The sequence below is a fragment of the Phoenix dactylifera genome, chromosome 1 (genome assembly GCF_051530095.1).
Source record: "Phoenix dactylifera cultivar Ajwa chromosome 1, Ajwa_hap1_PhDact_Kaust_v1.1, whole genome shotgun sequence".
Classification (NCBI taxonomy): domain Eukaryota; kingdom Viridiplantae; phylum Streptophyta; class Magnoliopsida; order Arecales; family Arecaceae; genus Phoenix; species Phoenix dactylifera.
In genome coordinates this window covers 14,195,183-14,223,133 of record NC_143190.1, presented here as the reverse complement: position 1 = coordinate 14,223,133, position 27,951 = coordinate 14,195,183, and the positions used below count along the sequence as shown (strand labels likewise).

Here is a 27,951-nt window from a genome sequence, read left to right as displayed (position 1 = left end):
ACAGCAGCTACCCGCGAAGGAGAAGACCTAGCGGGTACATATTGGGTTAACGGAGCGAATCATGCCCGTTAACCCAAACCCACTCAGTCAAAAAAAAAAGAAAAAAAAAGAAAGCACATGCATTACACGTGACAGGCTCTTAGCGGGTTATCGGAGCGGGTCGCGCCAGATAACCCGAATCGTCCGGATTCGAGTGAAAAAAAAAAAGAAGAACAAAAAAGAGAAAAAAAAAAGAAAGGAGGGGGAGAGAGAGAGAGAGAGAGAGCATTTTCAAGTAGACGAAGAGTTGGTATTTTTTCTGCTGGATTTGTAGGCGATTTGGGGTCGCGCTGAGGAGTGCGTTTTCTAACGAATGTAACATATGCAACGTATAGAGAGAGAGAGCATTTTCAAGTAGACGAAGAGTTGGTATTTTTTCTGCTGGATTTGTAGGCGATTTGGGGTCGCGCTGAGGAGTGCGTTTTCTAACGAATGTAACATATGCAACGTAAATAATGATATTATACTGTTTTTTTCTCCTGCGACCGTTGAGTACTAGACATGTCTTGGTGCCAATTAGTTCATTCTCATCCGTTTGGATCCGACGGTCGACCAAATGAGTTCGGGATCCGACGGTCGAAATCACTTAGAAACCCTTCATCCAACGATTCCAACCCAAGGGTCAAGGCCCTCCGCTCCAACCATCCTCCTTCCCCGACTTGCTGCGGCGCTGCCCACCTTCGAGTACCTTTCTTCCCCGGACCCCAGTCCCCACCTCCTTCTCCGTCTGCCCTAGCTTTCGCTCTCCCCTCTCTTTCCGGTGCTGCCATTGTCTCTTCCAAAACCACCTCCAGCGCTGAGCTGCCTTTTCCCCGCGGAACTCGTCGCTCATCCCCTGCCCTAGCTGAGGTAATCTCTTCTTCTTCTTCTTCTCAGGAGTGAAGTAACTTTTCCATCTCCTCTGCGATCTTCGTAGCTTTGCTGGCTGTTGGAAAGAAGAAGGGAAATCGGAGAACAGAGATCAGAACTGTGGGTATGTTTGTGTTTCTGGGGTTGTAGGAGATTGATGCCTTTTCACTTTTTTTAACACATTTTTTATCGTTTATTTTCGGTTTCCAACTTTCCATAACGAGATTTGGAGGTTTTGGTGCGTATGTTTTGTTGGTCTATCGAGGGTTTTATCTGCTTATACTGAAAGTCTCGATCTTGATAGGATCGCGGCTGATCTTAGTGGTCTGGGAGGAAAAGCGAGACCCTTTTGGAGTTGGGTCATCGAGCAGTGTTCGTCAGCTATCCATCTTCATCTTTGTTTAGTTTATTATACTTTTTTATATAGGCAAGAGCCAATCCTGTTAACATCAATGGCTGTTTAGAGATGTTTAGCGTAAGCTGATTTCAATGGCAGATCTGTTAACTCCAGTGCCATGGAATGAACAGTGCAGCTTTGTTATGCATATGCCATTGGTTTGATGGCTGTGATCAAATACTGCTGGCTGTTTTATATACCGTTTTTCTTCATGAATTTGAACTGGTTGAAGTTGCTGGACTAGTTAGGTAAATTGTGGATTTGATAGTGCTTATACTTTTCTAAGGGTGTCTTGCCGCTGCCCCCGACTGGTTGATGAACAAAGTATTGCTATATCAAATATATTAGATTTTAGATTGTCTAGGGATTCATCTCTTTAAGATTTGCTATTTAACTCAGGTCATGAAAGTGTCATCTTGGAATAGGTGAAGTTACCTAAGTGGTGATGGATAGGCATATCTTGATCTATGCACCTCTTATTCTGTTCTTAATTTTATTCACATAATCTACCCTTTTGCCTTTTATTCTCTGAATACAGTCAGTCAATGTTCTTGTCTGTAAGGGACTTTTTACTATTGTGTGTACATGTGTGGGTAATCATGTGTTATATTCCCTCCTTCCCTCCCACCCACCCCCCTTTCTCTCTCTCTTGCTTTCTTGCTGTCACCTTACCTTATATGTATGCATTTTTTTGTATAAATATTTGTGCATCTGCATTTCTGTATGCGTGCGTTCATGTGTGTGTGCATGTGCCTTTGTATGTCTGTGCCTGTATGCTACTCAAAATCTGGTATAATTAGGTGGTAACGAGTGCAATGCCTTTTCAGATACCTTTCACGAGGTCAAGAGGAAGCGTGATAAGAGAAAAGAGGTATTTCATTGTTATTTTGCTTGCATTTATTTATTTTTAATTCTGTAATTTCTTTTCATTCTCATTAGGACTGCTGAGTAAGTATTTTTCATGGAACAAGTTTTCAATTTCTGTCTGTATCACCTTTTTTTGTTGTACTCAAGGAATTAAAATCCATTCTAAATTCAGAGAATAAGTTTATCAAGGTCCATGCCATTGTATATAACATTGTATTTCAATGAATATGCATGCCATTTTTCTATACTATTCATACATTTGTTCCTATAACATGGCAATAATTCTGTAGGCGACTAGATGTGAATTTCTCTTTCAAATGTGTGCATGTGTGAATAGTATCCTAAGCAAAATCAATCTGGATCATGAAATGAAAAACAAACTGCAAACTGATATCCGATTTTAATTTGTTTCTCTTTCCAAAATGAAAAAAATCCTCAGGTTCATTACTAAGTGTTTGATCCTTTAAACCTGACCTTGCTTCTTATGTCTGTTTTGTGCTATTCCTGCTTTTCTTCCATTATCTTGCTTTGAGCACAAATTCTTCTTCTCAATGGCACTGATCTTTAATGATGAACTACTCCAATGCCAAATTTTGATGGGTTCCAAATATGATTTGGGGTATTGTTTTAGATTGATTGTTATTTTGTGTGGTTTTGTTTTGGCCTTGAATAGGCTTTGTATGGCATGCTTATGTACTAAATATGTAATCTGATTGGTTGTTTATGTTTTTCAAGAAATGTCAGATAGGTATTACAGCTCCTTCATTTTCTTTTCTTTTTTGTCTGTGACCGTGCTTGCTGTTTCCTAATTTTCTTCTTTTTTCCCGCAATGTTTATTGTGATTACTTATGAATTGGTTGGTTCATTATTCTCATAACAGGGAACCACATCTGGACTGTCTGCCATTCCAGAACTTCCACAATTGCATCCCAATGTGCGCAACTACATGTTCTTTTGCTAAGGTGATGAGCAGTTTGGTGGAGTAATTTCCTTGACCAGTTTGTGTAGGTTGCTAGTGATACTGGAATTTTGTTTTGGTAAATAGCCGAGTTACAGGTTTGCCATCTGCCTTTAAATTTTGACTTGCAGACAACTTGGATTTGAGTCCTGACATCTAATAGGTTTCAAAGGGAACTTTATATTTGCTACATTCAGCAAATATTTCCAATGAGTGATTTGTTTGATTAATCATGGCACTTAATTGTTGCCTTGACAAATGCTACTTACCCTTGTAAAAAGTTTGATGGACTATCTTATAGGCACCTTCTTGTTTTTGGTATAATACCCGAGCTTCTTTATTGTTGTATGAGCGGTATGAAAGTGACACATTATTTGATCAATGCTCGAATCGTCTAGATTCTTTTCGAATGTATTTTATGTTACAGTATCAGATTGAAAGTTATGTCTGCTAGGACTTGAGTATGGCCGTTTGAATTCATTTTGCTCATTCGAACCTGATTGAGCACGGGGATGTTAAAGCAATAGCTATCTGCTTTACTCTTTAGTTGTTCTGCTTTGCCATCTTTTCTTGATCTAAATGACCAACAACATCTCTCCTTCTTGGATTGTAAATATCCAAACGCTGGATGGCTGCTATTTTAAGCCCTCTGCGTCAAATGAACTTGAATGAGATTAAAGGGTCAGTAAGCAAAGTTATCACGATTCGATTTCTAACAAATTTCACAGCCAAAAAGTGTTGTAATTGACGCTATATCCCTTCCGTGGCATGGTTGGGACATACAGAAATGCTCTCCCTGTATTTGCTTGCTTTTGTGATATATGCGGAAAAAAAATGTTGTTCCATGCTTTGAAATTCCTTCTTTTGGAAAGCCATATATGATGCTGAGTTGCTCGTGCACAAAGATAATATTAGATCCTTGTTATCGAGCCCGAGCTCACAAAGATAATATTGGATCCTTGTTATCGAGCCCGAGCCCGAGCACAAAGATAATACTGGATCCTTGTTATCGAGCCCAAGCCTGAGCTCGGGCTCGGGCTTGAGCTCGTAATTGAAACGAACTTTACGAGCTCAAGCCCGAGCCTTTGCATTGCCAAGCAAGCCCGAGCTTGAGCCCAATACAGAGCTTGGTATCGAGCCCGAGTCTGAGTCTGAGCCAGAGCCTGAGCTTGAGCCCGAGCCCAAGCTTCTCTAGTCAACACTCATGACCATCCAAAATTCTCAAAAGGGTGTTGAAGTACGGAGTCCCCGAATCGAAGGCTCCGTATACTCCATCCGGCTCATGAAATTCATCGATTCAACGTCAACTATGTTACGACCTCGAATCGTTGGTGAGGAACATTATGAAACTGCGCAAAGAGTTAAGCAAACTTCACAACGTTACAAAGAACTTCAGGACATTATAGTTATCCTTGGGTAAATACCAAAATCTCAGAATTTGAATTTACGATCTATTCATTCAATATTTCCCTTTTTGGAGGACAAATTATTTTTTCGGTACTCTTTTTTTATATATAGCGCTTGGATTGTGGGAATTGGAATAGGTTCGGTAGCGGATCACGAAATCTTGGCAAACCAGGTGTTTGACTTCTCCAATCACATGTCCATGTGGCTTGTCTGTGATAACTTCTTCGAATTTGCGTGAACTAGCGGACCGATCTCTACACCAGCTTCCTGATCAAAGGAGAAAGCCTATCTTACCCGCCTGAGTCTGAAAACCTCGAGCCGAGCCTGAGCCTGGGACAGGCCTATAATCCAGGCTTGCTAAGAATAGGTGGCCAACTAGTTTGTGTATCATATTTGGCGCGAGCCGTCCCACTTCACAAGTCTGGTTGCAGGAGCGCTCTTCCTGAGGCTGAGAACATTAACCTCGGTATTGCCCGAAGAAGTATGGTCCCGCTCCGATCAAGCAGAAAAGACGCACCACGCACATCTTAAAAGACCGTTCGTTGGAAGATGATTAATGTCTATCAATCATGTAGCTATGATCTCGGCAATAGTTATGATTGCTTGGCCAATAACTGCACGATTGGCATAATTATCACCAAGTGTATAATGTGAGAGCCGTTACTGCTGGGGAGAAGAGGGGGCTCCGGACTTAGTCCTACATCGGTTGAGTAGTAGAAAGGATTGTACCTTATAAGGAGCATACCCCTTTTCCTAGAGAGGCGCCTTTTAAAGAGCAAAACCGTGAGGAAAATATTGCCTTCAAAGGCGGCGCACACGTGCGTCCTTCTCTAAAGTGGACAATACCTCTTGTCGGGACGCAACTCCTTTTTCTGCTCTAACAAATGGCGCAATGAGCGTGGACCGAAGTTGGAGAGAAGAGGGAGCCCCGGACTTAGTCCCATATCGGTTGAGTAGTGGAAAGGATTGTGCCTTATAGGGGGTGTTTGGTAACCCCAACAGGATCACCTCGGTGATCTAAGATCTCCAGTGATCCGAATGCTGGGGTGATTTGATTCCCATTGATCTAAGATCAATGTGTTTGGTAGGCCATGGTCTAGTGATTAAAAATTTTCGGGTATTCATGAGTAACTTGTTTGGTATGGTACGGAGATCCAAGATCACCGACTACATAATACCACAAATACCCCTGATATATCTTAGATGGATTTTTTATGTGTTTTTAATTCTTATGAATAAAAAATATAAGTCAATATGCTAATTTCTATAATAGCTCCATAATTTTGTCACATATTCTATTTTTAGTAGCCCTTATCATATATTTATTAATCACATAAAATATATTATAATAAAATATTAATATATTTATCAATATATTAATTATTAATACATTCTATAAAAATATATTTATTACTCCTATAAATTATTAATCTTATAAAAATATGTTCTTTTTCATTATAGAATTAATATTTTTATTTATACTTATAATAGATTTTTTAATACTAATAATTATTTTGATTAGGAAAATAAGGTAAATAGGAGTAATATATTAAATATTTTCATTATATAAATATAAAAAATAATAATATATTTCTACCATAATTTAAAATTATCCTTTAATAATAATAGGATAATAATATGATTAGTAATCTATTATAATATAATATATATCATTAAATTATGATATATTTTTAATACTATTCCCCCCCCCCCCCCTCCTTTTTTTATCACTGGCGTCAAGCAGCATAGAAAAATCCAAGTATTTGATTCACGTTGAGATATAATTCCATGGACAATTAGATTTTTATGAGAGCCTAGATTACTAGAATCTTAACTCTATTTCCAAACATGACTCACTTTTGACGCAACCACATATATAATCCCTTGGTCCCTGGGCCGGGCTGCATTTCTTGTCCATACTGATGGGTCGAATCCATCAATTGGGTCCCTCTCAAATCATCGGGCCCAGCAGCACTCGAACATTTTGGTCCACATAAAAATAGGAGCACATTATGGCCCTAATAAGTTGGATACCAAGAGAACCGAGAAACCTAGTAATAAATCACAGAAATCCCCCAAAACCCATTTAGGATTAGGAGTGGGCAGGGTATATTAAACGATGACGGCAGCGCTCCACTCTTTCCCTTCCGCATCCCGTTCCTTCCATTCCCTCCGCCGCCGTTGCCCCCTCGCTCCCTCCGGTAAAAACGACCTTCTCCCCTCTTCTTTCTTCTCCTCTCCACCAAGAAAACTCCCCTTCTTTTCCTCTTCTTTTGCTGTCTTGTCTTCTTGATCTTTATTGTTACTTCGCCTGATTCTTGAGGAATTTTTTCAGAAATTAGAGGGAATGTGGGGGTTTTCTTGAGTTAATTTTGGCTAGAATGCTGCTTTTGGCGTCATCTTCCTTGGAGTGACCCTCGTTTGATTCTCACTGTTAAATTCCCGAAATAAGATCCAGATTGATTGGCTTTTGAGTTTTAATTGGATTCTTTTGGTGCTTTGTTGGTGGAACTAGACAGGTTACTACAGGGCGCCTTCTAGGAGATTTCTTGCGACAAAGAAGACAGAATTGCCATTAGCCATGAGCGGTGACGCTTCCAGTTCTGCTCCTTTGCAAGGGCAGGCAGCAAAAGATGTGAGTGATTTGTGCCAACCATGACTTGATTTTGATTCTTCTGGTTGAATGCTCAACCAGGATATTTTCATACTTTATTTTTATGACTTTTGGTTTAAAAGTTTTCTTTTTTTTTGGTCTTTTGTTTCCAAGGGCGTTCGAGCTCAGATATACGGTGGTGATGAACTTAGAAAACATGGATAACTGATAGCTTATTTTGGTCTAGTTTAGGACTTTAAATTGATAGCTTCCTACTTTCTTCGGAAGCAGTTTCTTTTGGACTCCCATTTTTTCTTTGTATGGGTTATTATTCGCCTGCAGCTTTAGTTTCACTGGAAAAAAAAGGAATCTACTTCAAATGTGATCAGTTCTTTCATCTAACAGCAAAATAATAAACAAAGTATGCTGTAAGACAAAGCCAATATCGGGGAAAAGAAAATTAAACAAAAAAAATCAAAGGGGGAGTTATGAAGCTTTTTAAAGAGGATGTTATATCAAAACATAAAGACCACCAGGAGATTGAAGTGTTCAGGTAGGCAGATGTAGCAACCCCTCTGCAAGAGATCTGGAATAAATTAGGACTTGTCAGCTTCGAACTGAATGATTTTGGAATCATAACCGTTCAATATTTTTCTAATATTAACCACCATGGATAAACCTGGTTAGAGGGTACCTGCCATGTGTTATCACAAGGTCCGATTTACATAGACAGAACACATTTCTGTTTCTGCAAAACATGGAAACCACCAGAAGATTGAAGTGTTCAAATAGGCAGTTGTAGCAACCCCTTTGCAAGAAATCTGGAATAAATTAGAACTCGTGAGTTTCAAACCGAATGATTTTTGGATTGTGACCCTTCAATATTTTTTCTAATATTGACCACCATGGATAAACCTTATTCAAGAGTACCTGCTGCATGTTATTGCAGGGTCTGAGTTCCATAAGTAGAATGTATTTCTGTTTTAAAGTGTTATTTTTCCCTATGTATTTATCTTTTTGTACTTGTAATTTGCTTAAATTATTGTTGAACGAAGAAGGAATCAGAGACTAGCTTGTCAAGGTAAGGAAATGACACACTCTTTCATTAAATGAGTAATAGAGAACCAAAAAAATCATATACACTTTGTTTAGCTAGGTTGAAAACAATAAGCCTTTGTATAGTTGTGTCTCTAAATCTTATGGAAGGAGAATATCCTTTTGTGCTGGGAGCCTTTAATTTGCTTATAATCATCAATAAAGATTCAATGTTGAGTTATTTCTATCTAATAATGGCTATAAATGGTTAAATCGTAATCCTGGAATTGAAACTATGATAAGTGAATGAGGGACAAGCAGCCAGATATTATGAGGGCTTAATTGGGAATTTTTTTTGTGCCACAAGGACTTGACAGACTCATTTATGAGTGAATTTGAGGAAAATGTCTCTGACAAAAGCAAGCACGCACCATATTCTAGACCGCTCGTGCCAGTTTTTCTTTTTCCCTGCTAAAATCCTTGCTTAAGCTGTTCATTTCTTCTGCATCTGTTCAGAGACTAGATACTTCCCTCAAGGGAAAAGAAAGAAAGAGCCAGCCAGCAAAACATGCTGATGCATAGAGTTGTTATGTTGCTTTGCAGTTAGCTTTTAGTTTCGTTTTCCTGTTTGCTTTCAGAAAATAGCCCATTGTTAATCATTGTATACTAGAGACTAATTACATACTTATTGTTGTCAGTTGTATTAACTTGCTTTTAATTTTGTTTAATTTAATCTGATGGGAGCTGTCTTTAAGAAGTCTCCATTCAAATTTCCAATTTACAAGTCAGAGCATGTCCTGGATTTATTTGTAGATTATGGAGCTTTAATTCTTTGATCAAAATTGCTGCTTGAAAGCATGAACACTGAGTGAATGATGCATAAAGCCAGCATATATAATTTTTCTACTTCTATTATTTGTCTGTTAGCTTGATTCTTTTCTTAGAGACTTTGCAAAGCAATGAACATTGGCTGCTTGAAAGCATGAGAACTGAGGGAATGATGCATAATGCCTGCATGTATAATTTTCCCATTTTTTTTTTGTCTGTTAGCTTGATTCTTTTCTTAGAGACTTTGCGAAGCGATCAACTTTGATTGCTTCTTATTGTCATCTGATGCCAAGTTTTGCATATAATAGCTGTTAAATTTTTGATTAATGGGTCATGTTGGGAAACCTTGCAGATATTTGAAGTTCTGAATTCATTTTGGAAGTTTACTTGTAGACCACCTTTAAAGACAATGGCTTACATTGATTTTCCACTTGGCTGGTCATGTATGTGGCAGGGTGGAGATAGAGCTGGAAGTGTCAAACAGCAGCTGTCAAGATTATTCAAAGCATCCCTTAGTGCAACAGTCCCAGATGAGCCAAATATAGAGCCATTGGTTGAAGTTTGCACGGCAAAGTTTGGCGACTATCAGTGGTACAATTTTTACCCTTTGATCTTCACACTATATAAATCCAGCCATTCAAACTAAAGACATTCTATTTGATTAATCTGACAAAATATTTAATTAGGAAATGATCAAGTTAACTGTTAACTGTACTAGTTATGATTAAAATTACTGCCCCATCATCGGTGGCATCATTGCTGTAAGTAACATGGAATTTGTCAGTTTAATGCTCTGGGTTTACTTTTGATCAATAAATGATGGTAAATTGTTATTATCTCTGATGCAGCAATAATGCGATGGGGCTGTGGTCAAGAATAAAAGGAAAGTCGACAGAATTCAAAAATCCCAATTCTGTTGGCCAGGTGCTACTTAATATTGTTGAGCAGAATCAACATATATGACTTATAAAATGATTATGTTTTATCATGTGACTATAATATAGCTTTTCTTTTCTTTTTTTCCCCTTTAATATTGGTGTTGGTTGTTCTGCTCTCGTTTCAGTTCTTTGTATATTATATTTCTGCAGGCTATTGCAAGAAATCTTCCTCCATCAGATATTATTGAGTCCACCTCTGTTGCAGGACCTGGATTTGTGAATATAGTTTTGTCGGACAAATGGGTAGCTCAGGTTAGAAGGACAAATTTGAAATAATGTGTATATATTTAGACCTTTATCTTTTATTACTTGTCTTGATAAATCTAAGTTTCTTAGTACAGAGTATACAACAGATGCTGTTAAGTGGCATTGGGACATGGGCACCAATTCTATCAGTTCCCAAGGCAGTTGTGGACTTCTCATCACCGAATATTGCGAAGGAAATGCATGTGGGCCATTTAAGATCCACGATAATTGGTGATACTCTTGCTCGCATGTTGGAGTTCTCAAATGTCGAGGTTCTTCGACGAAACCATGTGGGTGACTGGGGTACACAGGTAAACCTTTTTGAGATTCAGTATATCATTCATGGAGATTAACTTCTTGTATTTTAATTTGAAAAACATCTTTGATTAGTGGTCTCTTGCATTGCCATCTTATTGACATCTCTCTCTGATGCAAATGCATTTGTTCCATGATGATACCATATTTGCACCAACTGTTTAATCTCAAATCAAATTCTCATCTCTTTTGTTCTTCATCCTGGACTCTTTTTGATTCCTTTTTTCTTGCCTATAATAAATAATTTCACTACACATGCAAAATCAATTTGTATAAAGTATCTTGAATTCAACAAGGCCTTCACCCTTGTGGTGAAACTGACCAATCTAATTATCAGCACGAGACTGGATGTTTTTGCATTGTTGCAATTCATTTGACTTTTTAATCTTTTTTTTTTGTCTACATATAAAATATTCATATTTTCATGGATAATCTGGTAAGTTGCTACTCATGGAACAGTAAGTTGTGCTATCTTATTGAAGACTTGGTTGGCATGTCTTATGTGCATGCTGTTTAAAAACTGTGGGACATGGAAAATATATGGCAAAATCAAGTGCTGTTATACATTTTGTAGCTTCTAGTGTGTCATTTGGTTTTCTATAAAATATTTGGAAACACATAGTTCCTTAAGTGTATACTTGAAATCAGCTATATTTGAGATACTTTCTTTGCTTAACTTTGTCAGTAAGAAAACATGATTATTCTTGTCATTTTGTCAGCATGATTTATGAATACCAATTTGTCGCACATTAATTCATTTCTAATCATAACTATGAGATCGTAATAGTTCTGATTGATTTGTCCATCTAATCTTCTACAGTTTGGCATGTTGATTGAACATTTATTCGATAAATTCCCAAACTGGGAGGAAGCTGGTGAGCAAGCCATAGGTGATCTCCAGGTGAGCTGGGAAGTCATATGGATTTTATAATAGTTTCATGTTCTGACAGGAAATTTTATTTTATGTGGTTCTGGACATCTGGCCATGCCTTCAAATCATATACTGCTTCAGACACCTGTATACCTTCTAGAGCACATCCATGAAATAGCTGAGTGATGCTTTCCGTGGCATGCATGCTTTGGTTGAAATAGGAAAGTGAATTTTGAATCTAGTTAAGAGGATGTAGAATGTTAGTCATGGTGAAACTGCATGAATATTGCACTGCTTCCTTTATATTTTAGGTATTCTAATAAAAGCCACCAATAATGATAACCATATCGAGAAGTTTCACTTCAGGTTCCATTGTTACTACACATTAATGTCATAATTTTTTAATACTTGAGTGGAGATTTAGAAGTCATTTAAAGTTTATATGTGTATTTAGTTTAATAATGATGTTAAAAAAGTTCTATTGCATTTATACGAGAAATTGAGATAAGTGAAAAGGCCTTTTTTTTTGAGAGAAGAAGACTTTATTTTCATAACAAAATTTTAAGTATTCTTACTGTTAGCACTTCTCTCAAGACATCCTTCTGAGTTTTACACCTACCATTGTGATTGGTATTTTAGCATGAGCTTTGATCTATATAAGAGTGTTGTTTCTCTGCCCGTTCATATTAACATTCTAAGTAAATATTTATCAATGTTTCGATTTGCTTAACTGATTTAATTTGTAGCTGAAAATCTGGATAGTAAAACTACATATATTAGCAATGTAGGTGTCACCCCTGTGATTTACTGACTTATATGTCTTACATGACATTTTTTAGTACCATGGCATTTATGGCATGCAGTTAGAGAGCTGGTTCATCACATTTCTACTTTTAGAGCAACTCGTCTTTGCATGAGCATCATACATGTACAATGGAAGAATAATAATGTGTATGTCTTAATGCTGCATGGTTTCTATATAAAATTTAAGTGCATCATTAGGGACAAAAGACACTTTGTTCTATGCTGTGTGCCTCTGCTAATTCCATTTTTATAATTGCTTCATCAGCCAAATTATATGGTATCACTTGCTGCTGTATATACCCTGAATATTATGCTTTATGAATCTGTTCTACCAAGCATTTTGATTGAGAAAATAACTTCTTTTGCTGCATCCGGTGATAAATATGAACTAATTCTGATTCACCTAAGTTAATTGGTTGAAACTTTCTAATTTTACTTGGATGTGCTTGGGTGTTTATACTTCCTGATTATGCAGAGTACACCGAAAGCAGCTTGTAGAGAAATTGGACCTTTGAAGATCCTCCCCCTCATCCTCCCCTCTCCCCGCCTGCCCTGCAAAATGTTTCAAATGATCCTGTAATATCATCAAGCCTGGATACAGTAAATAATTGAAACTGGTTATGTGTATGCTGCCAGACTTAGGGCCATTAAATGATGAACAAAGTTAGGGCTAATTTTTGATTTTGGCACTTTTATTTATGGACTGATTTAAGTTGGCCAGTTGTTTAGAACAAGAGATACATAAAGAAATGGTATAGCATCATCTTGGCAGAGACTCTTGTTGTCTGCCCTTCATAACATAATACCTTTCTGTTGTGCACAGTAATAATATTTTATGACTGCACATGGTGTATCACAGTTAACTTGGTCCAGTTGGCAAATGAGAGAGGTAGTATAGCATGTCCACTTTGTTTCCTTTTCTACTTCAACTGTGTTGTGTCAAATATTATTTGGTGCCCAAATCTTATAGTCTTGCTTGGTTAATTTTTGTGCATGCTAGTTTTGATCCAATAGGTCCAAGTTTAGGTCCTCAGGGGTTCAATATTGGGTTGGTTTATTCCTTTTGCAATCTTAGTGATGCCAAAGAGTGGGTCCAAGTTTAGGTTATTTTTCTTATAGTGCAAGTTTGTGATTCATGCAATAATGGAAACATATGCTTTCTTTTATTTTTTCACTTGCACCACCTTTTTCTTGTAAAACTTATTGTTAGAGAAACAAAAAATATTTAACTAGTTTTAGAAGCCTACAATGATTAAGCAAACTGTTTGTTATACAAATGTTGGCCCAAATGCCTGGTTTGCATAACAAGATGCATACTCAGCCATTGTATCAATGAGCAATTTAAAAGTTTGTATTTTACAGTCTTGACTTATGAATCCTCTGATTGTTCTTCTCGTTGGATGGTCAGGAATTTTATAAGGCATCAAAACGTAGGTTTGATGATGATTCGACTTTCATGGAAAAAGCACAAAAGGCAGTGGTTCGATTGCAGGTGAACATTTTGCTTTTGCTATGCGACATGATACTGCTTGCCATATGAGTTAATAAGAAGGCATTACAATTTTCACAATTTGTTTTGTGAAGCTTTCTATTTTGGATTTTTGTATGACAAAATAATATTATTCGTTGGAGTTTGTTGTCTTTATTTGATTGCAATTATCTTCTTATTTGCTTGATCTGTTGTATCACAGGGTGGGGAGGCCAGATATAGAGATGCTTGGAAAAAAATATGTGAAATAAGCAGGAAGGAATTTGACCTGGTGTATCAGTGCCTTGGGGTTCATTTGGAGGAAAAGGTATATTTAATTAGAGATGAACTACTTGGCTTTGTCTTTTGAAAGTATCTTGTTATTTAGGAATTTTGCATATCACACCCAGGATTTTATCAATATTATGTATAAGACCTCCTCTTATCCTTATATACAAATCAACCTACATAAACTTGATTGTATTTGCAAGAATCCCCTGTGGTTAGGTTAACTCTAACAGATGAGTGGATGGCCATGTCATTTAGTGGGACTGTTGCATATACAATTTGAGTTTATTAGTATGGATTTGTAAAGAGGAAAAAGGGGAGATGTTATACCTAATCCTGATAAAATCCTGAGTGTGATATGCAAAAAAATCATTTATTTAATGTTGCTTACGTTGAACTTAAGGAATTTTTTGCTTTTTTTTTGTGCAATTCTGGCTTGCTTTCAAATTTTGCTTAGTTGATTATGAAAAATATCAAAAAATAGTTATTGATAATATGATTATTGGTTGTTGTGTATGCGCATTGATATTTATGAGTTGTTTGGAGTTTGGACCACATTTGTGCTTTTGGATTTCGACATGATTATTTGCATATGATCAATAGGTTTCTAATTGGAGCATATGTGACGCTCACATGAAGAAGTTTGTGATCTTAAGATCAAGTTTATGTTTTGGACGGACTTGCCATATTGGAGGGGCCTTGGAGATATTTACTCGAAGGATGCCTTTTGTTTTCCAAAAATTACCTTGTCTTTTTGTAGAAATTGCAAAGAAACATGTAAACCTGATACATGAATTGGAAGGAATATTTAGTGCTGCAAGAAACCTAGCCACTGGTGTAGCCTGAACTATTAATTGGAGTTTTTTAAGAGTACCTGTTGATTGATTTCCCACATCAGGATTTTGACATGTTTTGTCTTTTAGTTTATGCTCATGATTGTTTTTAGATCTTTTGTTTCTTTTGTTTTATTATGTTGTGCTTGTAGCAAGCTTCATAAAAATGAAATTCATCATTATAAATATGGTAATATAATGTCTAGATGCATGCTTAATTGATTAAATAAAGTCAGATACATGGAGACTCAAATAGAAGTGATGGTTTATTTTTCCCCTTCTGAAATCAGAAACATACTCGTCAAGGCTGGCATGAATGACATCTACCTTAATCAGGATGCCATTTACTTTTGCTACCTGGATGTTCTAATACGACAAACATACCCTTTACAGGCACGCTGCTTAATTGAAGAAGCAATTGTTTTCTCCCCTTCCCATTAACACTATTAAGGAGCCGAAATGAGTGTTACCTGACCCATTTATAAGAACAGTTCTGTCATTGACGTGTAAAAAGTTTATATTCTTTTTTGTCTCTGTTATTCCATGCTATGCTTCATTTGGTAGAGCAACATCTAAGATGTTAATTTCTTTGTCAGGGGGAAAGCTTTTATAATCCTTATATTCCAGGTGTTTTGGAGGAACTGTCTAATAAAGGGTTGATCGAGGAAAGTGATGGTGCACGTGTGATATTCATTGAAGGACATCAGATCCCTTTGATTGTTGTTAAGAGAGATGGAGGATACAACTATGCCTCAACTGATTTAGCTGCTCTTTGGTTAGTTTGTTTGAGAATCAGTCACAATTGTTTTATGTTTGTACCCCTTCTTCCTATTTAGCCTAATAAACTATGGCTAGATGTTTGTTAGAATAATGTTTTTATAATTAAGATTAGAGTATCAAGCAAGCCAAAGAACAATGTATCATGTCTGTATCCATGAGTATTGTTATAGACGCTTGATAAATTCTGTCTGTATTACTCGTACTTGTTTAGTATACATATTTTTGAGCATCATATGATTCCACTTAGTATTGTTAGGGCAGGTCTAGTAGTATGCATCCTATTAAACATTGTGAGAGACATGTTTAGTTTGCTGTTTATATAAATTCTTTATTCTTTATATGACTTTCATATGAAGATCTTGCATCAGTCTTGTTCTCTGTGCATGCTTCCTTAAGCATGCTGCATTTTTCATGGGGCACAGGTTTTCTGCAAATGCAAGTTTTGGGCTTGAATCCCTATTTAGATAGCACACCTGTAGTAGGTTTTTATTTGTTCCAACTTTTATTCCTTTGGTTGCATGGTAAATGAGCCTAGGGTTCTTCTTACAAACTTTAAGAAAACCTCAAAGACGTGTCATTAGAGGCTGACTACTTATTTGTGATTTTCTTTGTTGAGTAATTTGAGTTTGTGGCTGTGTTTTCACCAAGTTAGACCATCACTAGTTCCATCGTATTGCCACATAAACCTAATCGCCTATTTTGTAACAGTTGAAAGAAAATTATTAAATTTAGCCTGAACTATAGGGTTCTGAATGTTGTTTAGGGGATGATTTTATGATGGTGTTGGTCATCAGTGCTTTATTGGCACTTAAAGTGTTCATTGCCTGTCTCTATGGTGACTGTGATTGCTATTTCTAGCCTCTCATGGTCACAAGCCACCAGTGGTGCTCGAGCTGATTTGAAGGGCTCTCAGGATTTCCTCTGTTGTTGAAAATTAGCATCATCGTTGCTTCAGTTCAATTTAGTTTACTTGTACCTGTTGGACATATATTCTGTTGGGGCTCTTGTCATCCCATTTCAGTCAAATCTCACCACTCTTATCTTACTCAAGTTATTCTAAGGATCTTTTTCCCTTATCTCAAGGCTCCTATTTAGATTGTAGTGCTTAATGATCCTTTTAAATAGCCATGGTGCACAAAACTGATTTGTATTAAGGCCCCTTTTGCTTTCAGACAGGGACTTTTGTGCAGCCAACCCTTTGACGTCCATTTAGGATTTTTTTCTCTGGATTTGGCCTTTCTGGGTGTTTGTTATTTTAGACATTTTGGTTGGTGAGGTTCTTTCTTTTTCTTATTTGTCCCGTTTATTTTGTTTGGGGTGGGGAAGAGAAGGGTGAATTTTTAAATTGGTAATTTGCTGGTCATATCCTTTTTCCAGGTACTATAATTCTCTCTTTATATTTTGTAGTATAGATGCATAGATGTTTTTTGGTAGTTGAAATGCATAGGTGTTTAGCTTTTGGTGATAATCTAGATTCTGGCACTATTTTTGGTTCCTACCTAATGCATGTGTCTATTTGTTAACCACTATCTTTCTAGAATGATAGTTCTTGCGCAGTATAACTTGTGGAGTACTTGTGATTGTTTTTTAACTTGTGCATCTGTTTGTTTGCTGATTCATGTTAATTTCTGCCAGATATTATTGTAACATATCTGACTGGATTGCTTTAATTCCTTGGTGAATTTCAATTGTGATTTGTCCATTTTAGCTGAATTATCATGGATCGACATTTTTTTATTCTACTGATGCTCCATCTTTTTAATGCTTTTACATGAAAATGACACGTCTATTTTATTTCATTCAACTTTCTAGTTTTCATCTGATTCATGATGTGCATCTGAAGTTGTATGTATGGTCAAGATGGCTATTTGACATTGCTTTCTAACCTTTTGAAGGTATCGTCTTAACATTGAGAAAGCAAATTGGATAATATATGTAACAGATGTTGGTCAGTCACAGCACTTTGATATGTTTTTCAGTGTGAGTATCATGAATTCATTATTCTGTAGCCAATGATAATATCTTTTTATCCATCTTAGTAATATAATTTATCATCTTTTTATTCTCCTCACTTGCAGCTTAGTACTGGTAAGTATCCTCAGTGAGCTGTCTACTTTTAATGCTTAGATATGAACTTTAAGTTTCATTTTAGTTATGTAGTAAAGATTATATTACTTTTTCCTGATAAACTAAAATGAATGGTTGTCATAATGCTTATGCTGTAATCCTGTATTTCAGGCTGCTAGACGAGCTGGTTGGCTTCCAGATTCCAATGGAAATTTATATCCTAAAGCAAGCCACGTTGGGTTTGGTCTTGTTCTTGGATCAGATGGCAAGCGCTTTCGAACTCGCAGCTCAGAAGTTGTTCGATTGGTAGAGTTACTCGATGAAGCTAAAAGTCGCAGTAAAACTGAACTTCAGAAGCGTCTCAAGGAGAATGGTATTAAGATAGCCTGGCTTATTCTTCAGTTTGGCTTATTATTTGGCTTTTTTTTACGAATCCTTGAAATTCAGTTAGTTCTTACCAGTATGAACCATCCTTTTCTTGGATGCTTAATCAAGTACGATCAAAGCATGTTGGAATTATTTTACAAGTTATATATGAGTGGTATATAACAATTCATTACCTTGGATCAGGTAAAATTGCAGAATGGACGGACGAGGAGCTTGAGAAAACTGCTGAAGCAATTGGCTATGGCGCTGTCAAGTATGCTCTCTAGAACTTGTCTTTGCACATCTAGCTTCAATTGTCCTCTATAGATAGATAATCCTGCTGGCAAAGGTTTTACACGTTGCTACTCAACGTGTTTTCTCAGTTGCTGCACTTATACCTGTTTAGTATATGAATATGCACTCTTGCAAGTTGTCTCTAAGCTTTGAACACAATCTCTATAAAGCATCTTAAACCTTCAGTTGGTAAGCAAATTGCTTTGTTAATGGAAATATCACAGACTTGTTTTTCAGTCATGATGCTAGATGCGGATTCTCCTTATTACCATTTTTTTTGATATGAAAGGATATTTCTTTTTGGCTGGGAAAACAAGATTTAGAAACTAGTGCTTTACCAATTCTTTTTTCAGTTGGCTATAGTATTTTGGGTTGATGAGCAAAGTTTAACAGACAGTGCATCTCAATTCCTGTTGGCTTGAATTATCTTCACATCTTGATATTAGTGCAATTTCATCTCGAAACAGATATGCAGATCTGAAGAACAATCGGCTGACTAATTATACATTTAGTTTTGATCAGATGCTAAATGATAAGGTACAGTATTATCTTCATATTTTTGATCATTTGGGCAGGTAATTTAGATAACATTGGATTTTTTTTTCTCGACTTTCTCATCTGTCGGTTGATGGTTATTATATTTGATTCCTATGGGTGGTGGCTGTGTGCTCATTACATTACATAGAAGATCTAATGTATTTCAGTGTAAAATATTCTATATACACTCGTTTCCTGGCAAGAAGCAGTTTGTCCATGTGTATGTGCTGTCTTCATGATCTTCTACACTAAGAACTTCTGAAAATATACCAATATACTGAAATGCCATGTGGGCACTCACTCTCACTCACTCTCTCTCTCTCTCTCTCTCTCTCTCTCTCTCTCTCTCTGTTGCATGCGATCTTACTGTCAAACATCCACCCAGCGCCACATTCTTTTCTGTGGATTCCTGTGCTTCTCTGAACTTGCTCCCGCTTTTTGATCTTATAAATAATTTGCCTATTTCTTTGTTATTGTGTATTCCAATGAGTATATGGTCCTTGGTTTATGAAGCAGATAACTATTAAATTTAATGCTTGTGGGAAATTACCTTCTTCTTTCTTGACTAATCGTTTACCTACCATTTTCATCCTTGAGCAGGGAAATACTGCTGTTTATCTCTTGTATGCACATGCACGCATTTGTTCCATTATAAGGAAATCTGGTAGAGATGTAGAAGAGCTAAAGAAAGTAAGTCTTCTGTTAAACTTGTGAAATAGTAACTATTGCTGCTCCCTCATCCTTTAAAACTGTAACGGCAGATGCTTTTGATATGCCGTATATCTTGCAATGTTTTCTTAGGCGTATACTGGTGTTTGCAGACAGGAAATATTGTGCTGGGTGAACCAGATGAGCGTATCTTGGGACTTCATCTCATTAAATTTGCAGAGGTACAAATAGTATGGACGTGTGAATGAAATGATATATTGTTTTTCAGTCCCTATAATTTCATCAGTTCTTATTGTCTTTTTAGATGCCATTGTTTATCTTTAAATGAACCAAAATAGTTGGGAGAACCTTAAATTTTGACCTATTAAGTGCCTTTCCATGTAATTATAATATTTAAGTCGTATATATACTTTTAGTTATTTTTCTTTTTTAGATATATTGTTTGTTGATGATATATAATAAAATATCAGATATCATTTTTATTTGAGATATGAGTGCAGGTCTTGGTGCAACAGTAAGATGACGCCATTGACCTACGTGTCATGGGTTTGAAACACATAAATAACCTTTCTACACATGGGTTAGGCTGCGTATTTTTCACCTTTTCTAGACCCTGTTGTGGCAGGAGCCTCAAGAATTGGGACCCCCTCTCTATTTGAGCCTTGCATAAGTAAACCTAAATTTTATCTCACATGATTGGTTAATAATTTTTGAAGCCAGGAAATATTTTCGAGTATTATTTAGGGCCAATGTAGTTTACAACCAAAAGAAAAGGAGCTCTGTTTTTATGGTTGCACTGATGCAAAGGAACAGGTGGCTTTTAAGCCTTATATTGATTGGAGATATACCTTTACGACACAGTTTGGTGAGAGAAATAGTTCAATTAGTCCATGAGCAGTATGAGCAACATAAGTAAACAAAAGGGGCTTTATGACGGGTGAATTGTCCATATTATGGTAGGGTGAAAATGAGCATGGACACTTCTAGGATGGAGTGGAAAACATCAGGCTTTGTTTCATTATGTGCAGTGTTCTAGCCTGTGTTAGGCAATCATGATTAATAATTTGTGGCGAAAGTTGATGCAATGACTATTGTACTTTACATGATTGAGGGAATAGCATTGCCAGTTAAAATTCTCTTTCAAGAAATTTTTATTTCAAGCAGCTGAGAGAACATTCATTTCTTTTGTTATAATGTTTTATTATACATATTTAAAACTTGTTCACATCATAAAAGCAACGTATTTTATATGTTTTTTATTAATTCTTTGTAAAAATCAATCTTTTTGCTATGATAGAAAAGAAATATTTCAGTTTATTCTATGGATATTATCAAAACTTTGTTGTTTAAAATATTTAAAAATATCAATACATGTAACATAATCTTACATCGATATATAATTTTTCTTACAAATTCTCTATAAAATAGATAATTCTTATATATTTTTATTTTACAAATCCAGTCTGATCAATGATACTGTTGGCTAGATCAATCTCTTGCAATCTTACTGACTATAATTTAGATTTTTACCTAGTTGCCTATGCGTCGCATGCAATCGTGATATTTGATTCCAACCCATTGTTTGTGTCTGAAGTGGAGAGTATGTGTTATTTTCCTTTTTGGAGTTCTTTCCATGTTTTTTTTCTCGTGGTGGGTGGGGTCGCTTTGGAGGCCAGCCGTGCGAAGCCAGCCTTCATGGCTCTCTGAGTAGGACTTGTATGCATATTTAAGCTTCAGATATAAGATCATATTTCCCTTCATGGTGATGTTTGGCACATACAATGCACATGGTATGAAGATGGATGGCTATTAATCTCATTGAAGAGCATGATATGAACAGGAAAGAATATATCCATATATAGAGAGAAAAATATGTTTTATGAGGCAGACAGAATGGTCCAGTTTGTAGGTGTTCTTGAGGAGGAAATGGAGAGATCTTGTTTCGTCCATTATCCCATAGGGAAAAGAGATCTTGCTTCTAGCTTTGCACAATATATTGGGAAAATTCTAGATTACATGGTAGATTGTGCCATTTTTTCTTAAAAAAAATCCTGGAATTCTGGCCAGCAATGGATTTCTTGCCTCTTCCATTTGGGAATAGGAGACCGGACGGAGCTCCCAGCTTAAAAAATCCTCTAAATCCTCTAGCCCAACCTGACCTAAATTTAGCTTACATGGGATTGGATTGGGCTTAGAGAAATCCCAAGCACAGATTTGGTTGTGTTGATTTGGGTTAGCCTTCTATTCAACCCAACAGCCCAAGTTGCAACCCTACTGAGGCCCGGCAACCACTTGTGGAGCTAGAAAGAAACTTCAAATGGTATCTGTGTGGAAGTGACCTCTCATTTAAAAACATCTCTCCATACTGTTATTTGTACAAATTCTTCTACAACCTAGTGACAATGTCTAATTCTTCTACAACCTAGTGACAATGTCTAATTCTTTGAGGCCTCCAGGGAGGAGAAAGGGAAAATTATTGATTTCCCTTAAGCAAAGTGCGGGCTCCACCTCTGCATAAAACAGAGCCATTTGTGTCGGATTGTGCATGCGTGACTAACATCGATGCAGTCAGGGTTGTTTTATAATGAGTATCTGTACACTTGTCTGTCTGTGTATGATAAACATATTGACTGCACCAAATTTACCATCGTGCAATAGCTGGTCTCAGTTTGCTAAAATTTACACAGGAATTTGAAAATTGAAAGATGCCATTTTCTCTAACCATTTTTGAACTGTTTGAAATTATAGACTAGAAACAGTTCATGATCAGTGGAGTTCATAAATCACCTTTCTTTCACTTGCCCATGCACTCTTTTCCTTTCTGGCTGAAGGAGTACACCATATAATGTCCAATGTCTATTCATTATAGAGGTGATAAATCTTGTAAATCAATGTTTAAACAAAGCCTTTCTCATGAACTCTCTTAAAACCATTACCATGATTAAATCTTTTTTGAATTCCATTTTCTTATTACTGCTGGTATATACGATCTTTTAAATGGTACTCCATATTTATTAAATGATACCATAATGTCCAAATTTGATGCTGCAGTCATGGATTTAGCCCTTCATAATGTGCTTGTTTAACTTGCTTCTTCAATGTTCCATTGTTATGACTATGGGATGATATTTCAGCTTCTGATGGTTGCAAATATGCCATTATTTACTTTATTGCAGGTTGTTGAAGAGGCTTGCACCAATCTCCTACCAAATATTTTGTGCGAGTACCTGTACAACTTATCTGAAAAATTCACAGGATTTTATAGCAGATGTCCGGTATGTTTACTTCTGTCTGCTGTTTGTAACATGCATGCAGTAATGATTCCAATTATTGTTTTTATTCATGCAATTCACTTCCCCTCAAGTCATTAGAACATATTTGTTTATTTTTTTGATGAAATAGCAAAGGAAAGCTTCAGCTTTCCTGTCGCACTTGAACAAATCTTTCTTGTTGAATATAAGCAAAAAATAGGATCACCCTAGGTATATCTAAAATGATGATACATCTATTCCTCTATCCAACCAAAGTATCCACCTCAGCATTCGTTTAGATGCAACGTTGTACTCGTGATCAAAATATTAGTGAAGATATTTTTGGTGTGCGAGGACTACTTGGAGGAACAATGCTTTATCTGTGAGCTATTTGTGGAAGGTACCATCCCTCTTGTAAACCTTGATGATCTCTTTACAGACAGAGTAGGGATTTAACGGGATGGGAAGAAGGTGATCAACGGTAAGAATGAAACTTAAGCAGAGACAATGGTGAAGAGAATGTAAGATTGATTGCAGCTGAAAGATGGTAAAAACAGGGAGAAGTCATGAAGTTATCCATACATTTATGTCAGATTGATTCAGATTGTATCGTTGGCTGGCCTAAAAAATATTAACTAAAATGTTTCTTTAGAATATTTTTTATTTCCTATAATAGAAAGAATTCTTAGAAAAAAAGATTAAGAGTACTAGTAACTGATTCTATTGGTAAGGCCCTAGTTCCCCCTATTGTGTACTTTAGGATAAAAAGTGAGACTCATTGTGCATGTTAAGAATATTATTTGTTGCTAACAAGTATTCTTCGTAATAGCTGAGTTGTGGTAATTGGCAGGTGGTTGGTTCAGCCGAAGAAACAAGCAGATTGTTGTTATGTGAGGCAACGGCTGTGGTCATGAGGAAGTGCTTTTATCTTCTTGGAATTACACCTGTTTACAAAATATGACATTGTTTATTTATCGGCTGTCAGTTAGATAAAGGTCCGAGTTCAATATATTGATATCCATGGGCTATACAATTTTTTGTAGCCATCCACAAGAGTGATTTTATGCAAGATAACAAGTATTTTATTTTCGAAATTGCAATCATTTTGTAGTTGTGCAGTTCTTTTGAAGTGTCACAAGGACTTGGCCCGTTCCTCCTTGTGTTTCCCTCTTGCACGTTGGATCAGAAAACTCACGGGAAAAAAAGGGGAAAAGAAAAAAAGTTTTTTTTTTTTTTCGGCAGCGGGATTCGGGATGACTCGATGTTGCTATGCGGAGCTGGCAGCTAAAGAGAGAGTGCTTCCTTTCGTTTGTCTGTAGAAGTACTCGACGTGGAGCCGAGATCAAATGCTTGGTGGGTGAGCAAATTAGCTTTTACTATTCCTGGAGTTCGCTTAGGAAGCTGCTGAACCTAACGAGATCCAAGTTTGATACTTCATACTTTCATACTTCTGGAGTTTGGACAGACCAAAGAGAATGAGAGAGAGAGAGAGAGAGAGAGAGAGAGAGAGAGGGGTTATGCCCTAAAATTTGAAGGCCCGTTCTTAAGGAAAAAAAATTATTCAGAAATTTATATTTTTTTTGGATAAATATTCGGACAATATTTCAGACAGAAAAATATTTATTTATATTATTTTATAGATTGAAAAATAGCTTCATAATTTATTATTCTTGTTCTTTTATATTACTATTTTACTGGATGAGTTGTTCAGACAAATCATATTTTTCATAATACCTGTTATTATATAAATATGATTATATATAATCTAAATTATATTATATTATATATCATATATTATATTATTATGATAGGATTAAGGGTATAAATAAAAAAGTTATTTTTTTTGGCTGATGGAAAAATGATTTATCCATCTTTTAGGTGGATAAGACTTTTCTTCTATTTAGTTGGTAAATGCTAATCTATGAGAAAATAATGATGACAAGCGGTAGAGATTATAGATGATGGAGGACAATAGTGGAGATTGGTTGATGGTAGTGGGTAGTAATGAAGATTATTGGTGGTAATAGGTGGTAGTAAAAATTGATGGTCTGAATATTAGTGGAGATTGCCAACGATGGTAAGTGATGGTGGCGGCAACTGATGGTGGATGGTAGCGGAGGTTGTCAACAGTAATGGATGATGGTGGAAGTCACTGGCGGTGCTAAATAGGTAGTCTTTCTCCTATTATTCTCTTTTAAGTCATCTTTTTTGTGTATTCTATTTGATATGTGTTGTTATATAGTTTCACCATCTTTTTTGTGTATTCTCTTTTAAGTCATCTTTTTTGTGTATTCTATTTGATATGTGTTGTTATATAGTTTCATCCCACTCTCCTCTCCTATCCACACCCTTAGATGACATGATGAGTGGTACTTCGGTCATAACAAATTCAGAATAGTTTTTTTTTACTAAATCAAAAAATATGCAAAAAAATTGATAACGAACTGATTGTCTTTATAAAAAATACCTGGAGAACTTAACCGAGCTATCTCCAACACTGTCAAATTGTTTTCCTGGGTAATTTAGCTCTTGTTGCAGAGGAGTCCTTTTTAGTCTTAAAGACCCATTTACAACAATTGGCTTTTGCTTCTTGTGGTAACTCAACGAGATCCCAGACTTGATTTTTGCCATTGATTCCATTTCTTTCTTCATGGCATCAAGCCATAGAGAGGAATGATCCTCTGTTATGGCTTCTGAAAACGAAATAGGATCAACTTGAGGTCCAACATTAAAGTCAGATTCTTGAAGGTATACAAGGTAGTCATTAGATATTGCTGGTCTCCTTATTCTTGAGGATCGTCTTGGTTCAATAAGAGGTTCCGTATGAGTTTGTTCCTCAAGGTATGGTTGCTCTTGAATTGGTTGTTTTTTAATTATATTTGGAACTGGATTTTGAACAACAACTATATTTTCAATTGATTCTCTACTTGGTTCATCAATTGGTTTCTTTATTTTCTCAAACAATATGGTTCGAGAAAAACTACTGTTACTAGACTCATGATCCTTAAGAAATTTAGTATTTCTAGCTTCAACGATTGTAGATATGTGTGCGGGACAATAGAACTTGAATCTCTCGGAGTTTTCAGCATACCCAATAAAGAAATCGCTAACCGTTCTGGGGTCTAATTTCTTTATGTGTGGATTATAAATCCTCATCTCAACTGGACAACCCTATATGTGAACTTGGTTTCCATCCTTTCCACAACTCAAAAAGAGTCTTAGAAATAGCTTTAGATGGAACCCTATTGAGTACATATATAGTGGTTTTTAAAGCTTCACTTCATAGCTTGATAGGGATATTCGAATGACTAAGCATGCTCCTTACCATGTCCATCAGCGTATGATTCCTTCTTTCTGTCACACCATTTTCATGTGACGTTTCTAGCATTAAATATTGAGCAATTATGCCCTCTTCTTTAAGAAATATAGCAAATGGCCCAGGCATCTGTCCAAATTCCATGTACCTTCCATAATACTCTCCACCCCTGTCTGACCTTATAATTTTAATTTTCTTTTTGGTTTGTTCCTCTACCTCTGCTTCATATGTTTTGAAAGCATTAAGTGCCTCAGCCTTATCATATAAAAGATAGAGATACATATACCGAGTATGGTTATTAATGAATGAGATAAAATATCTCTGACCATCCAGGCAAGATGGGGTAAATAGTCCACAAAAATCTGTATATATTATCTGAAGAGTCTCAGAACTCCTTTTGGCTCCTTTAGTGGTCTTGTTGGTTTGCTCTCTCTTTATGCAATCCACACAAGTACCAAAGTCGGTAAAATCAAGAATATCTAGTACCCCTTTATTTACTAACTTCTTTATTCTTGCCATTAAGATATGTCACAATAACGAGGAGTTCTCCTTAATAATGTTCCTCTTTATGCCAATTTCATCATGCATGTTTGAAAAATTAGTTTCATATGAAGGATCTAAATTAATTTTGAATAATCCATCCGTCTGAAAACCATCACCAACAACATCATTGTTTTTTTATCAAAACAAATTTCTCATTACTAAAATTGAATTCATAACCAAATGGCAATAATCTTAAAACAGAAATCAAATTTCTAGGAAAGGATGGAATATAAAAAGTTCTTTTTAAATCCAAAACATAACCAGAATGCAAAACTAATCTAAATGTTTCAACTCCTTCGACTGGTGAACTCATCCTATTTTCCGAATAGATGCATCATTCATTTGTCATTGGTTTCCTTAGGGAGAGGAAGCCCTGTATGATATCGGCAATGCGAATTGTAGTACCAGAATCAATTCACCATGTATTATTGAAAATATTAACAAAATTAGACTCATAATATACAAGAGATAATAGATTACCTTTCTTTTCAAGCCACATTCTGTATTTGGTACAATCTTTCTTCACGTGTCCATTTTTTTTGCAAAAGAAGCATTCAACCTCATTGCCTTCATGTTTGGAAGATACTTTAGCATTCTTTCTTTTAAGAACACCTTGTTCTTTATGAGCTTTTCCTTTGCCTTCAGATGCCAAATTAGCAACTTCAAGAGTCTTATGTTTTAATCTCTTTTCCTCTTAAACACACATGGTCAGGAGTTCATTGATTGACCATTTTTCCTTATGTGTGCTATAGGAAATTTTAAAAGGACCATATTCCTTAGGAAGGGAGTTCAAAATGAAATGTACCAAAAATGACTCTGAAATCTCTATCTCTAAATCTTTGAGTCGAGCAGCAATGTCACGTATCTCCATAATGTGTTCATGCACACTTTTAGAACTATTATGCCTCATGTCTGAAAGTCTTTACATCAGGGTGCTAGCCAATGCCTTATCAGAGCTGATAAACTGCTCTTCTATAGCCTTCATAAAATCCTTTGCTTTATGGCAATCAGGGATCGAACCCCTGATGCCCTTACTGATATGAGACTTAATGAGCATCAAACTTAAGCGATTAGATCACTCCCACCATTCTTAAGAAGTCTTATCAATTGGCGAACTTGATTCCATGAGGACGGGTGGTTCATCCAACGAAACGCCAAATCAAGGTCCATGCATCCCAAAGTCAACAAAATTTTATTTTTCCAGTCAGAATAATTATCACCACTCAATAATGGAACCCTAAATGATTCAGTACTTAAAAACGTAGTAGGAACAACTGTAAAAACCAAGAACATATTATGCTATAAAACATTTCAAAATTAAAGTAAATTCAAACCTTCTTGTGGGCAAAGGTTGTAACATACATTGAATTCACTTAAACTTTATTAATAAGA

The 27,951-nt window shown here is 36.1% G+C and overlaps 1 protein-coding gene across 10 annotated transcripts; it reads left to right on the top strand.

Moving 5' to 3' along the window:
- The first annotated feature begins 534 nt into the window (after nt 1–534).
- Nucleotides 535–23,794, top strand: LOC103706638 (arginine--tRNA ligase, cytoplasmic-like). Of its 10 annotated transcripts, none has more exons than XM_088720973.1 (22): nt 709–888; nt 956–1,012; nt 1,193–1,260; nt 2,113–2,156; nt 3,033–3,114; nt 7,037–7,152; nt 9,428–9,564; nt 9,822–9,897; nt 10,062–10,163; nt 10,253–10,468; nt 11,293–11,373; nt 13,556–13,639; nt 13,839–13,943; nt 15,333–15,511; nt 17,412–17,496; nt 17,755–17,956; nt 18,154–18,223; nt 18,711–18,780; nt 19,381–19,470; nt 19,602–19,670; nt 22,626–22,724; nt 23,551–23,794. In XM_088720973.1, exons 6-22 carry the CDS (start codon nt 7,099–7,101, stop codon nt 23,659–23,661), a joined length of 1,830 nt encoding a protein of 609 aa, XP_088577099.1. In that variant the 5' UTR covers nt 709–888; nt 956–1,012; nt 1,193–1,260; nt 2,113–2,156; nt 3,033–3,114; nt 7,037–7,098; the 3' UTR covers nt 23,662–23,794. The 10 variants fall into 10 exon arrangements, with proteins under 10 accessions (XP_038972151.3, XP_038972152.2, XP_038972150.2 ...); XM_088720971.1 differs by having other exon boundaries at nt 712–888; nt 7,033–7,152; XM_039116222.2 differs by lacking the exon at nt 1,193–1,260 and having other exon boundaries at nt 653–888; nt 7,033–7,152.
- The last annotated feature ends 4,157 nt before the right edge of the window (nt 23,795–27,951 follow it).

Bases quoted from the DNA above. Each gene is read 5' to 3' on its own strand.
- LOC103706638 (XM_039116223.3), top strand. From the start codon at position 541: ATGTCTTGGTGCCAATTAGTTCATTCTCATCCGTTTGGATCCGACGGT. The intron at 7,153-9,427 runs GTGAGTGATTTG...TGTATGTGGCAG, and splicing joins AAGGGCAGGCAGCAAAAGAT to GGTGGAGATAGAGCTGGAAG. The intron at 9,898-10,061 runs GTGCTACTTAAT...ATATTTCTGCAG, and splicing joins ATCCCAATTCTGTTGGCCAG to GCTATTGCAAGAAATCTTCC.